This window comes from Macrobrachium nipponense, chromosome 38 (genome assembly GCF_015104395.2).
Source record: "Macrobrachium nipponense isolate FS-2020 chromosome 38, ASM1510439v2, whole genome shotgun sequence".
In the NCBI taxonomy this organism is placed as follows: domain Eukaryota; kingdom Metazoa; phylum Arthropoda; class Malacostraca; order Decapoda; family Palaemonidae; genus Macrobrachium; species Macrobrachium nipponense.
The window spans coordinates 15,316,881-15,329,557 of record NC_061098.1 but is presented as its reverse complement, the minus strand read 5'-3'; the positions used below and the strand labels follow the sequence as shown (position 1 = coordinate 15,329,557).

At 32.9% G+C, this 12,677-nt stretch overlaps 2 protein-coding genes across 6 annotated transcripts in view; one reads left to right on the top strand and one right to left on the bottom strand.

The window, feature by feature from the left end:
- LOC135209660 (phosphomevalonate kinase-like) overlaps positions 1 to 654 on the top strand; it is a 38,107-nt gene extending 37,453 nt beyond the window's left edge. For 4 of the 5 annotated variants that reach the window (XM_064242392.1, XM_064242389.1, XM_064242390.1 and 1 more), the window contains exon 6: positions 517 to 652. Coding sequence is in view for 1 of the 5 variants with exons in the window: in XM_064242393.1 (XP_064098463.1) it covers positions 517 to 556 (40 nt within the window). In the remaining 4 variants the exon portion in view is untranslated. Of the gene's footprint in view, positions 1 to 516 lie in introns of all 5 variants that reach the window. The other variant, XM_064242393.1, reaches the window with a different exon arrangement.
- LOC135209661 (acetyl-coenzyme A synthetase, cytoplasmic-like) overlaps positions 476 to 12,677 on the bottom strand; it is a 61,660-nt gene continuing 49,458 nt past the window's right edge. Inside the window, exons 9-14 of the mRNA XM_064242394.1 lie at positions 11,171 to 11,173; positions 8,997 to 9,186; positions 7,648 to 7,837; positions 6,249 to 6,340; positions 5,757 to 5,910; positions 476 to 5,473 (exon numbers count right to left, since the gene is read on the bottom strand). Of these exons, the coding sequence (XP_064098464.1) occupies positions 5,274 to 5,473; positions 5,757 to 5,910; positions 6,249 to 6,340; positions 7,648 to 7,837; positions 8,997 to 9,186; positions 11,171 to 11,173 (829 nt within the window). The 3' untranslated portion in view covers positions 476 to 5,273. The remainder of the gene's footprint in view (positions 5,474 to 5,756; positions 5,911 to 6,248; positions 6,341 to 7,647; positions 7,838 to 8,996; positions 9,187 to 11,170; positions 11,174 to 12,677) is intronic.

Sequence of the window (12,677 nt, the reverse complement as noted above, 5' to 3'; positions counted from 1 at the left end):
AGGAGTATTCCTCAGTGTGAGCTGTAATCAGTCACTGAAACTTGGTCACAAGATAGTTAATTGGTTTAAGGGGGAGAAGTGAAGAAATGTCCCAATCTTCTGCTGTTGCCAAGCAATATTTGTTGGCTTCCCTCTAGTGTGGACATCTTAAACACTCCCACTTAGCTTAATTGAAACAAAACCTCCCTTTTGTATGAAAATTGTATTTTTTCTCATTAATAAATTGGAAATAACATGTACAGTTTCATTCTTAAAGGTGTTTATACTTTATGTCCCCAACTTATGCTGAGGAATACTCAGCATAATTTGGGCATACAAACCAGAAAGGCTCTGGTTTGTATGCCTATGAAAAATACAAATTACTACTTCAACAAATTTTCATTTTGAATGTGGGAAAAATATTTACTTTCCAAACTCTTTACTCTTTTGACCCATCAGTTGTTTTCATAATTATTTCTGATATTAAAAAAATACATTTTTGAAGCTTTTGATATTTTATTTTTCTTTTGGTCACAGGTGCCACAAAGAATGTTTAGCCTACCCATCAGATCCTTGAATAACAAAACATCCTTCAACTTAAAACATCTAAATCTCAAGCTAATGAAATTGGAATGTAATTTCAGAACCAATACTTTGCAAAAGATCCTTTCATCAAGACATCCCAAAATGCAATAAAAGTTATAAATAAAAAATTAAGCTTAACCACAAACATGTAGATGCCTCTTTTTCCTTTACAAATAAAACTAATTTTTTGCAATCTACTTGGCAGTGGAAGTGTGAATAGGGCTTGCTGTTACTCTGCTAAATTCTTGGCCTGACTGGCAAGTTTATTAGAATCAAATGATTAACTAATGGAACATCATAAATATATTTTGCATGACCTACGCATCTAAAACTGTGCAGTCTTTCCACATGTATCAACTGTGCAACACAAAAACCTTTGCTAGGTTTCAAGGGATTACATCTAAAGGAATTATCTGGATTTTTTTTTTAAAGAACCTTTGTTGTTCTTGGATACTGATTAAATTTTAAAAATCATTATAGAACATTTAACTAATAACTCTCTTAAACTGGTTATTTAAGATTACCAGAATCCTTCAGCAATGATACATAAACTAAATGGTAATTTGTGATTTTGAGATCAAAACAGATAATTAATTACTATTGAAACCTCAACGAAACTTTCTATGACTAACAATTTCACAATTCATACCTACAATAGTTCCTACCACTGGTGCAAAAGACAGAGTCAAACCCTAGACACTGTTTGCTGTGGAGTTTTAAGACATTTTTCTGTTTGTAAATAGTCAAGTTTTTTTGGGATAGAATGTAATCTGTGCATACTGGCCCCATGATGGGCTTCGCTTGCACATTACATATGATATGTAATAAGTGTGCATTTACAAAGTAGTTACAAAAAGCAACAACATGCCGGTTCACGGACTCCACAGTAACAAAGGCACTTCCAGTTTGTGGGCTTTACAATGAAGATTAGTAAGTCACATCGGGACATTTTTACAATATTTTCTTTCAGACTGAGAGTGCTTCAAATACAAACAGAGTCTAAAGTGATTCTTCAAGTGTGTGGATCACAAGACAGTCACTATGCTGTGGTTCATAAAGAGTACCTCTATGTTTATTGTAATTATCTTTTCATTGCATTACTGATTTGACCACACATCAGTGTGATTTTTAATAAAATATACAGAATTTTTGTAATTAAAATAACTTTCAGCATAAAAAATAAAAAGGACAAACTCCTCCTACAGAACAAACTTTTATGTACAGTTCCATTTAATCTAAGAGTTAAACTAAAAATTGATAAGCACTAGAAATTAACTTTTTACAAGGCAAGATACAGTTGAGAAAATTTTCGTGCAGACAGAAGTTAAAGATAATGAATGACAGATAACAATAGGTACAAATTTAACTACAGCCTTTTGTTTACAATATTAAACAATATTCAAAATTTTTCACGCAACAATTCTGTATCTTAAACCTTTACAAAAAAACATTACTCATCCCTTTTCAACTTTACATTTCTTGGCGAGCTAACATTTATAACTTGAAAGTTTACAGTATTTTGAAAGTCTTAGTTGTGCAGTATCTTGGTCAAGTGTGGTAGTCACTAAAGCTGGTTTGCCAGTCAAATACAATGTACGTACACTGACCACAGGCTTACCTGTACAAGCAGTATGATTACAGCAGACAAAGATTTATTTTCCTTTAGTACTGTACAACATGTATACATTTCAACTGGAAACAAACATTAACAGATTAATCCTATACAGTACACTGTACATACATACATACATTCCAAATTCTCGTTACCAAAAATAACAAAACTATGTCAAGTACCACGATGTTGTCAAGTACCATGACGCAAACCCAGTATAAATTTATCCCATAAAACTTTATACTGGAGATTTTCCGTAAAATAATCAATACAGTAGTTTATATCTGCAGTTCCAGTAAAAAATAATAATAAATTACAATACCATTAGAACACATTCCTGAAAAATACTGGGAGGTTACGTAACGCTAGCAGAAAAGCACCCTTCCTTTGGCATTCTTCACAAGTTCCTCTCTCACTAAACTTCAAAATTATCTTTCGCAATGTTTATAGAGTAATTCTGAAATACTGATTGAACATTTTTTAGAAGTACTTTGTTGAGGAAACCATTAAAAAAATTTTCATCAGACTAAGAGTTGGAAGATCAACATAGCGGGCTAACCAAAAAATTACATTTATGATGGATATATTACTTTCAAGTTAATGAATTTGTGCATAAATTATGCTAAATATAAAAAATTTCAGTCAGAATATTAGAATAAAATGAGAAAAATTCTTCCAATTGTCAGGCAACCAAGTAAAAGGTTGTCTAAAAGTCTAATTCAAAAATTCAAAATCCACTTTCATGTTACATTACTTCTTACTTAAACAAATGATGAAAAGCATTGTAAATGAAAATATTGTTAAATAACATTATGGCATTGAGTTTACCCAAAGATAATTATCTAGAAGTATACATTAATTTTCTTTACAAATATTCAAAACAAACTAGAATTAACACTCTTACTTAAAAATTAAGTTTTCAAGCATATAACTACAAAGAAATGCCTGACCTACCTCTGCCAGCTGTTCAAAATTTGACCAAAACTCTCCAGCTATTACATAAATATCAAAGACAACATATTGCAATAAATAAATCAATGTGACTTAAAAACATTTGCAATGTTTATATAGAGTACCTATATACTTAGTCTGTATTTCAGAATAAACAAAAAGACATGCATTTAATTAAGTGTGATACAAATAATTAGCATTCTGAAAGTAAATAAAATTTCATTCATATATTTACTTTGAAGTCAGTTTACAGAAAAAATAAAGGGTTATTACCTTTTTCAAATATAGGTCTTAAAGTAAGTATTTCATTATTATAATGTTTATCTTATTGATTTACAAACCTTTATGGCTTTTTACTGCAAAGTTGTAAATGACTGAGAAGTTAAAGCACCATGAACTTCAAATGGTCTCCTTTTCAAAGAGTTAAAATATTTACTTCTGCCCAATTCTGATAATGATTAAAATGTCACAAGGACATGTTTCTCATCATTAGAACTAAAATACGTATTAATGGAATCTTGAGATATAGTTTTAAAGAGTGTACCTTGCTTTCATTCATTTAGAACCTAATTTAAAGGGAAGACCTAATTTCAGGAAAGTGTCAATATATTTACTACCAGATTTAGAAAAATAATCAGAGCTTTATCCTTTAAATGACTAGTATTTAAGGTAACCAAAAGATGCGCATGTAATTTCTGAATAAAGAGTATTTGGTATCACCACATTCAAGGGCACAGATAAAAGCTTACTGCACACAAATCCATGTTGCTGTAGAAAACTTATCTACCTTGTCTTCTATAAGATACTTTTTGCAGTAAGTAACCAAACCTTGATTCAGAGGTCATGCAACTAGTGGACGGTTCTTATACCTTCAAAACCACAATCCACATCAATGATAGGGAACTTCTAACATGAAAATTATTCCAGTGTTACATACAACCTCAGAAAAAAGCACTCCTCTGATATGCACTGTTATGTAATATTCAATTGTACATGATAAAGTCTTCATCATACTTATTCTCCTTGAAATAACTTAATGCTAAATATAAATGCTTTTTTCATTTATGGGAATGGTTATGACTGTGGTCATCCCTCATTTAATGAATAAAAAATATAATGACTCGTACAAAAATATTTAAAATTATTGTCTTTAAATTAAAGACTTCACTTTACATATCTAGTAAACATCCTTCTCCTTATTCTCAAGAATGTCAAGACTATTAACAATGAAATAACTTCAAGCAAAATCTTAAGTACTTGACATCACAAGATTCTTCTGCCTGAGGAATTCAAATAATAATACTAATAATTAAACTGATACTTTTAGCCACCTGACATCACAAGATTCTTCTGCCTGAGGAATTCAAATAATAATACTAATAATTAAACTGATACTTTTAGCCACCTACAGAGTGAGAATTCAAATAATGATTTATAGCTGGTGCTTCACCTAGTGCCAGTACCTGGCTACAAAGCCCTCCATCTTTCTCTTTTCATGAATAAAACCAAACAAGGTGACTGCAGTCCTACAATTAGTTTTTTCAATAAGAGTTTAAGTCTCCTTTTTTACTGGTGTTTGTAGATGTAACCATTTATATCAATATAATTTTGCATAATTATCAATTCAGTATATGCTTTCTTAGAGAAATTCAAAGCAACATGAATTACCCCTTAAGTTAATTCTACAAAAGTTATGATACATATACAGAACACTCCATAATGATTTCTAATATTTATAAACCAGCAGACCATACTTGGAGATCTAGCATGCATTCAAATGTCAAGAGTCAATAATACATTATTTAGTCTATATGTGTCGTACATATAAATGGCAAGTTAGTCTTGAAGATAACTATTTTCACTCATTGAATGAGGGATAAATTATATTAATAAAAACTTGAAAATGAAAACCGACAAAAGTTTACAATATTTGCAACGGTACAAATCAGATTTGGGCTACATTCATTTACACAACCTCCTCATTTTTATCATTAGCTGCTACCACAAGCACATGGTCTGACACCAATGGGATTTATTCTTGCATTGATAAAATAAAAATATTAAGTACATAAAATTTGCCAAAGAAAGGCAGTTGTAGATAAGGTATGTCAACTTGCAATCTTACATACCAGATCAGCTAAAATATTTATTTGTCATTCGGCCTGTGTTCAAATAAAACTTCAACAACACTTGGATCGGCTAATGTAGAGATATCCCCAAAGTCCCGTTCACCAGCTGCAATTTTACGTAACACCCGTCGCATAATTTTCCCCGATCGTGTTTTAGGGAGTCCAGGGGCAAGTTGTATATAATCTGGCGTTGCAAATGGCCCAATTGTACTGCGTACTGTAAAGATAAAAATATTAATTACACAAAAAAATTACATGCATGCTATCTTATCCTGCAAGAGCCCTAAAAAATCAAGTGAACTACCATCACTAAACTTTCATATACACTAAAAGCTTAATTTCACAACTTCATTATTTTTTTCTACTGTAAACATATACAGGCTTGTGAAGATATAGTTATCACCTCAAAAATTTTTGAAGTCACATTAAAACTCACAAGCATGCATGAGAATACATAAGAAAACTTTTGAATTGTAAAAAGTTGGTGTTTTATACCTCACCTTTAACTTTAAGCTCTGAAACCAATTTGTCAGTAAAATCAGCTCCTTGTGTCAGCGTCACAAAACAGTGAAGACACTCTCCTTTCACATTGTGAGGTCTGGCAACAACTGCAGCTTCTGCGACATGTTCATGTTCGACCATAGAACTTTCAACCTAAAATTATTTAAAGTGTAACAAACTTTAACATTCACTTGTATTCTTGATTTAATAAGTTATCTTGTGATGTCTACAACTGAAAGAAGTACTATTGGCAATTCCTAGTGAACTAGTTCTGAAACGAGGACAAAAGTTCTCAAACTGAAAGTAGTATTGGCAACTCCTGGTGAACTAGTTCTGAAACAAGGACAACAGTTCTCAGACACAAAAGCCTGTTACAAACTGAAATAACCATCATTTTTATTAATAACACTCAACATTCAGGCTAAAATAGTTAACATAGTAACATTTATTCAAACCAGTTTTTAAAGAAATAATTATGGAATTTTACGTACTTGAGCTGTTGACAAGAGATGTCCAGAAACATTCAACATGTCATCTATCCTTCCAGTCACCCATATGTAGCCATCTTTATCACGTTTTGCGCCTTAGAAATAAATGAGAGATACTTCGTTATTTCCGTGAATTTTACCTAATATTCATGTAGCTATAAATTCCAAGACACAGGCTCGCTCGGCACTTGAGGAAAGGAAAAGAAAACAAAAGGCTAGTACTGTACCTGGTTACCAGCCTCTCTCACACTTGTTTACTTTCGAAGGGGATTAAGTTTTTATGCCACAGTTTTCTACCGTCACAGTGTTCACATCACTGCGGGTGTTGGAAAGTATTTCGGTTGTTTTCTTGTGCTATGCTGGAGAAGTTATAGTTCTAATTTTGATTTATGAAGAACACCTTCAGTGTATAGAAAGCCATTCCCGAAGGCATATATTGCAGGAATAATCAGACCATTGTCCTCTGGATGTGAGGAGCCCAGACCTTGCATTATTTCAGATGAATCAAAAATAGGCTAAGGCACCCTCTACAGAACCTCAGTTATGTCAGGGCTTTGGTCAAAGGAAGGAAACAGGCCTCTGTAAACAATTTAGGACTATTGGCTGTTTTGATGAATCTCCGCAAAAAAATTAATTCTTCGGTAAGGTAAGAGAATAGCAGTCTTCCCAAAAAATATAATCATTATGAAGTGTGGAGACTATTGGCTGTTTGGATGAGTCTCTGCAAGAAAATTCATTCTCTGGTAAGAGAATAACAGTCTTCCCAAAAATTATAACCCTTATAAAGAGTGGAGAGACCAAGTCTTAGTCCCAAATCAACTGAGCAAGGACCCAAGGAAATTGTGGGGCTTGCTGGCACTGATGCTTGCAAGCCAAAAAAGAAAGAAAGAAAAAAAAAACTGCAATCCTTGCCAAGATCCTCAAGCCTGCGAAGTGATTGCTATGGTGACCAACTGGTCCAATCCAGATGTGAGACATTTCCAACATTAAATTGTTCTGATTTTCAAGATATTCTAACAATCTTTCTGTTGTAATCTTCATAGGCTTCACGTCATTGTTATCCTCTGTGCCTTATCTATTTAAAAACTGATATCTCTAACAGTCAGGGCACAGATGAAGTCTTTAGACTGTTGGAAATAGAACACCCATTCCTTACCTGCAGGAGGGAAGTAACCTAGACAAAACCTAGACAATAAGATACAACTAGATACAACCCCTCTGTCTTTATCTTTTTCTCAACTATCAAGCAAGCCTGCAGCTCAAAACTTACAACTATGTGAATGTTAACTATAGAACCGACAGATTTCTCTTATTACTCCCAAAACAAAATGCATATTACAATTATGATACATAATGCAATGTTCTTGAAACATACAAACTACTTGAATGGTACAGTAATTACCATCACCAGTGCAGTAGAAACCAGGGAACTTTTTGAAGTATGTTGTTTCAAACCTCTCATGGTTGCCATACACTGTACGCATGATGCCTGGCCAAGGCTGACGGAAAACTAAATAACCTTCTCCTTCTCCCTTGATTTCTCTGCCTTCTTCATCTAAGAGTGCCACATCAACTCCAAAGAATGGGAAACACTGGAAGGGTAAAATCATAACAATAATAGTACCATTTTCCCATGACAGAACTTTAGAGAAACCAATTACCTGCTGAATTTTATTTCAAAATGAGAGACAGGAGACACATTTCATGACAAGTCATATTTTACACATGGATAAACTAATAACCGAGTTACTACATGACTGATCCAATACCAAAAAGACATACTAGTTGTTTTGTAATGCAAGCTAAAATAATAAAAGCTGGAATGAATTAAAGTTTTATATCTGACTAAGCCTTAGTTTTCATTTTAAACAAGCTGGTCTCAGTTCTTAACCAACTACAGATAACTGAAGTAACTTTGGAGATTCTGCCGAATTCCCTCTGGACATTGTAGTAAGTCTAAAATTACTTAAAATCTCTTGGTAAATAAGGTGATAAATTTTTGGCAAAATTTAAAGATTATATCGTAAACCAGGTTTAAAGTATTTATACCTAAGCTACTTGCACCATGAATTTTGTTGGTTTTTACCAAAACTGTGCATGCTAACCCTGGTAGCCTGAATAGCATAAAAGGCAAAGTGAAAGGTAAAGAGTCAAGAAAAATACTATTCACTTAAGATATCAAAGTAACTATACTCTGTTTTTTCCATCTGTCTATCCGCCTGTAGTGTTTTGGCATGGTAACACTGCGTCCGGGGCTTTAAATAGTTACACTATGTGTAAGTTTTAGGTAAATAAAAAGGATATCTGGGTGTACATTTGCAACTGAAAAGTGTTGTAATAATTTACTGTATGCAAATTACACCGTTACTATTCGAAATAGGATATTATTTAAAGCCCAGGAAGCAGTGTTACCATGCGCAAACATCACAGGCAGATGGACAGATGGAAAAAAAACAGAGTATAGATTCTTGATCCAATATTATTTGCTTTCATCTGATATCTGTCTGAAACAAATTTAGTTCTGAATATCTCAACAACAAAGCTTTAAGAAGTATTTGCATCTCAATTCAATGATGATAACATGAAGAGGAAGAAAGCTTTTAGTAAACTGGAAACTGAAAAAAGAAAGAAATTCAATGATACTAATGATACTAAAAAAAATTATCAATGACTCTCGCACTGTATCACCAACATGAACGGTGTTACTGACAGCAATACTTGTAATAAAAGCATGAAACAAATGCTACATACAGCTGAACCAGGTTTGGCAGGTGTTGCACCAGGTAGGGGAGTAATGACATGACCTCCAGTTTCTGTCTGCCAGAAAGTATCAACGATTGAAACGTTACTGTCGCCAACCACTCGGTAATACCACAGCCAAGCTTCAGGGTTTATGGGTTCACCTACACTTCCTAGCACTGCTAGGGATGACAAGTCATACCTGGGTAAATAAAGGAAAAGCATTACAAACAAAATTTGAAAACAATATATAACTTTGCAAAGAAATTTAAAGATGGAATTTATTCAATGCTGTGTACAACGTTCACTTACAATATTCTGATCAACTTATGTGCAAAGTCATGTATACCATGCAATTATTTATTAGTTTTCCAGAAACAACATAAAACTGAGCTGCCTTAAAAATTAATTCAATATATATAACCTTAGCCCAGCAATTCCTCTCAACTAATTACAAATTTTGAATGTCTACAAGGGATTTCATCCATTAAACCAAGTATACTAAACCTTAGCCTTCATTTACCCTAGAATACAATGAACTGTATTCATATCCTAGAATACAATGTATTGTACTCATATAAGTCAGTGAATTAGTTAAGAAACAAAAAGAGTATAATGTATATGCTATCTCACATACAAAATCACTATAACTTTGTTTAAACATGTGCTACACATATCTAAACAACTACAAAACACTAAGTAAGAAAATAAATAAAGTAAAACTGAAAAATTCAAACTGCACACTTAACTACCAGTTGTCCACCTTGTCTAGAAAAATACAAGCATGAATACATGGAAGATTTTGAGCAAAGATTGCGGAATAAATTTAGATTGATTCTGACTGGACAATCATGGCAAAAAAATTTAAATGAATTCTTGAAAATCTTGAAAATTACACAAAAAATTGACGACTGCAAAGGATACCTAGAAGCCTTAGAAAGTATATCCCATTTATCTTTTCATAAGACTAACAATTCTCCAATTTTTCACTGAATTTCTTCATTATGAAATTTTTAAACAATACACCATAAAGCTCTGTATTTCTCAATGTAACTAGTATTTTTTCAATGATCCTATTATATTTCCTTAAGGAGTAAGTCTACCAGGTATTTTAAAACATTCAACAGCAAGACATGTGATTATTAAGGACAACTACTGGACCTTTATTAGACAGAAACTGCAATGAAACATTCCTCTGTGCTTTGATTTATCCTAGTGTCCTCAAACTTTTGTGTTCTGTCTTTTTCATGAGTAATCTTTCAATATTGTCTTCTATTCCTGTCATTCACCAAGCTGTGTTCCAGGTGAGTTTTAAAAGTTACTCTCACAGGAGATAACATGGTTCCCTGAATACACCAGAAATTATAACCTATCACAAAGATCAACCATCCAAGTGGTATGAGCATAAATAACCAGAACCAAGAGGATACAGAAGCACCCTCTTTCTGTCAACCACCGAGGTGGCCTTAACATGCCTACTGAGCTACGAGGATACAGAAGAGCCTCCTGTGTCAATGATCCAGGTGGCACAAACATCCCTATAAAAGCACCTTAGTGTCAACCCCTCAAAGCTATATGAATACAGCAGCAAGCAACCTCTTTCTGTCACCCATCCAAGTGGCATGAACATCCCTATTCACCATCAAAAGAAAACAGAAACCCCACCTGTCCATTAACCAACTCAGTGTTATGACTGTATCTAGAGAACTGGAAGGATGCATGAGCAATTCCTACCTGCCGACCATCCAAAAGCATGAGATGTAACCTTTCAGAACTAGCACAACAGAAAGAAAATTCAGCCAAAGTAACAGGAACTACCAATGCTTTAAAAGAATATTATATAGTCATTTTCAGTCAGGTATATTGTGAATGTCTTGAAAATTATATCTTTCAACATAAATGTAATTTCTAACAAGCGTAACTTCTCTTAACTCTTTCATTACAAATGTTACAACTTCTATGATTGACACTAGTATTCCAAACACCCAACGAACACCAAAGTATTTTTAAACATCTTACTTTATGCTGATGATCAGTCAGACCCTCAAAGTAGTGTTATGTTTCAGAGGTACTTCTTCTGAAATAGTAAAACTACTGTGGAAGCAGAAAACATTTTATGTTTTAAATTCATTTTGGTACTAGAGGTATTCATGTCAACAGAATTTTTTCTTTCAATTTGTCACTACTTTCTTATGTCACTCCTTTGACTTGTCATTCATGATATTAACCCCTTATGCAAACTGTAAGGAAATACTTATTTCCTGTCCTATTATGGGTGGAAAAATGAATAGGGTCTACTGATTTTTCTTATAATCTCAGTAATATCTTTGTCAGGAGTATACCTTAAAATCACTGTTTACCAAATGTATCAATGCATACAATGCAGTCACTTGTATATCTCTTTACAGTACAGAATTGCAAGCCCTGTGAGAGTCTGGAAATAGGACTCAGTGGTCTTCTTAAACTATTACTACTACTACTGCTATAACCTAATAGTGTAGATATATTAGTTCTGTGACTTAGTAAGTGATACTCTTCTATTTATCACATCAAATTTATTAGTAGTCCAGTATATTCTAGTCTATGTATATTAGCGTTTATAAAAAAAAAAAAAAAAAAAAAAAAAAAAAAAAAAAAAAAAAAGAGAGAGGACTCATACTCAAGGTGACATGGTAGAAATCAGCCAAGCTAGTTCTGCTCAAGATCCAATGGAACTTACCTTAAGATGCTGTAAAATATACAGGAACCTCAATCATAAAATATATGAATGTAACTTCCAACCTTAAAATGAAAATAATAAGACTACGAATGCAAATGATTGAAGAGTTCTAAAACATTAACAGTTCAGTAGCGAATACTATTGCTTATGCCGCCAAAATTGCTTGTCGTAAAAATTCAAATATTAAATTCTAAACACCAGTTTTTTAGAGATAAAATATAAAAACGAACACTAGAGCTTTACAAAACTAAAATATTTTTACTATACTACATTAAAATAACCAAATGTTCAGACAATTAAAGAATATTGTTCAGATATTACGATTATCAATTCTGTCCACATCTACACTACCTTGAGACTTAATGAAGCAAACTTAACTTTTTGGTTCTGTCTACAACAGTGCTATTTAAAACCTAGAGAAGACTTAAGATTTAAAGACAGGGAGGAAAGAGGCTATATACTTAACTTTAATAACTGAGAATCTGAAAATCAGGAAATTTGAGGCAGCACTTATCAAACTCGAATGGCAAATAAAAGGATTCCAGAAGAACAGACAGTAGTCTTATACACTGCTGTTTTAAAGTAATTACAAGAATGTTACGTTTAAATCAGTCATTGAAATTGCCCATGCTGTGATTTGCTTTCAAAACAAAATAAAGAATTAAATAGGAAGACACATTTGGAGTAACCTCAACCATTAACACTAATAAGGAGCATAAATATAACATGACACAGACTTTAGTTAGAGTGAAACTAGAAAAAACTTTGCAAATCAAACAGAAATAATTATGCCTCAAAATTCTAAACCTCTAGCACTTAGTACTTATATACAGTAGTCAGTCTAATGCTGAAAAATAAATAAACTTATGAGTGAATTATTAAAATTCCCTCCCCATCTGTCTACAACCACTTCTGGCACAATACCTTTGTCTCATTCCTCAGCGATATGAAGAATTTCTGATATTTATAAGTAG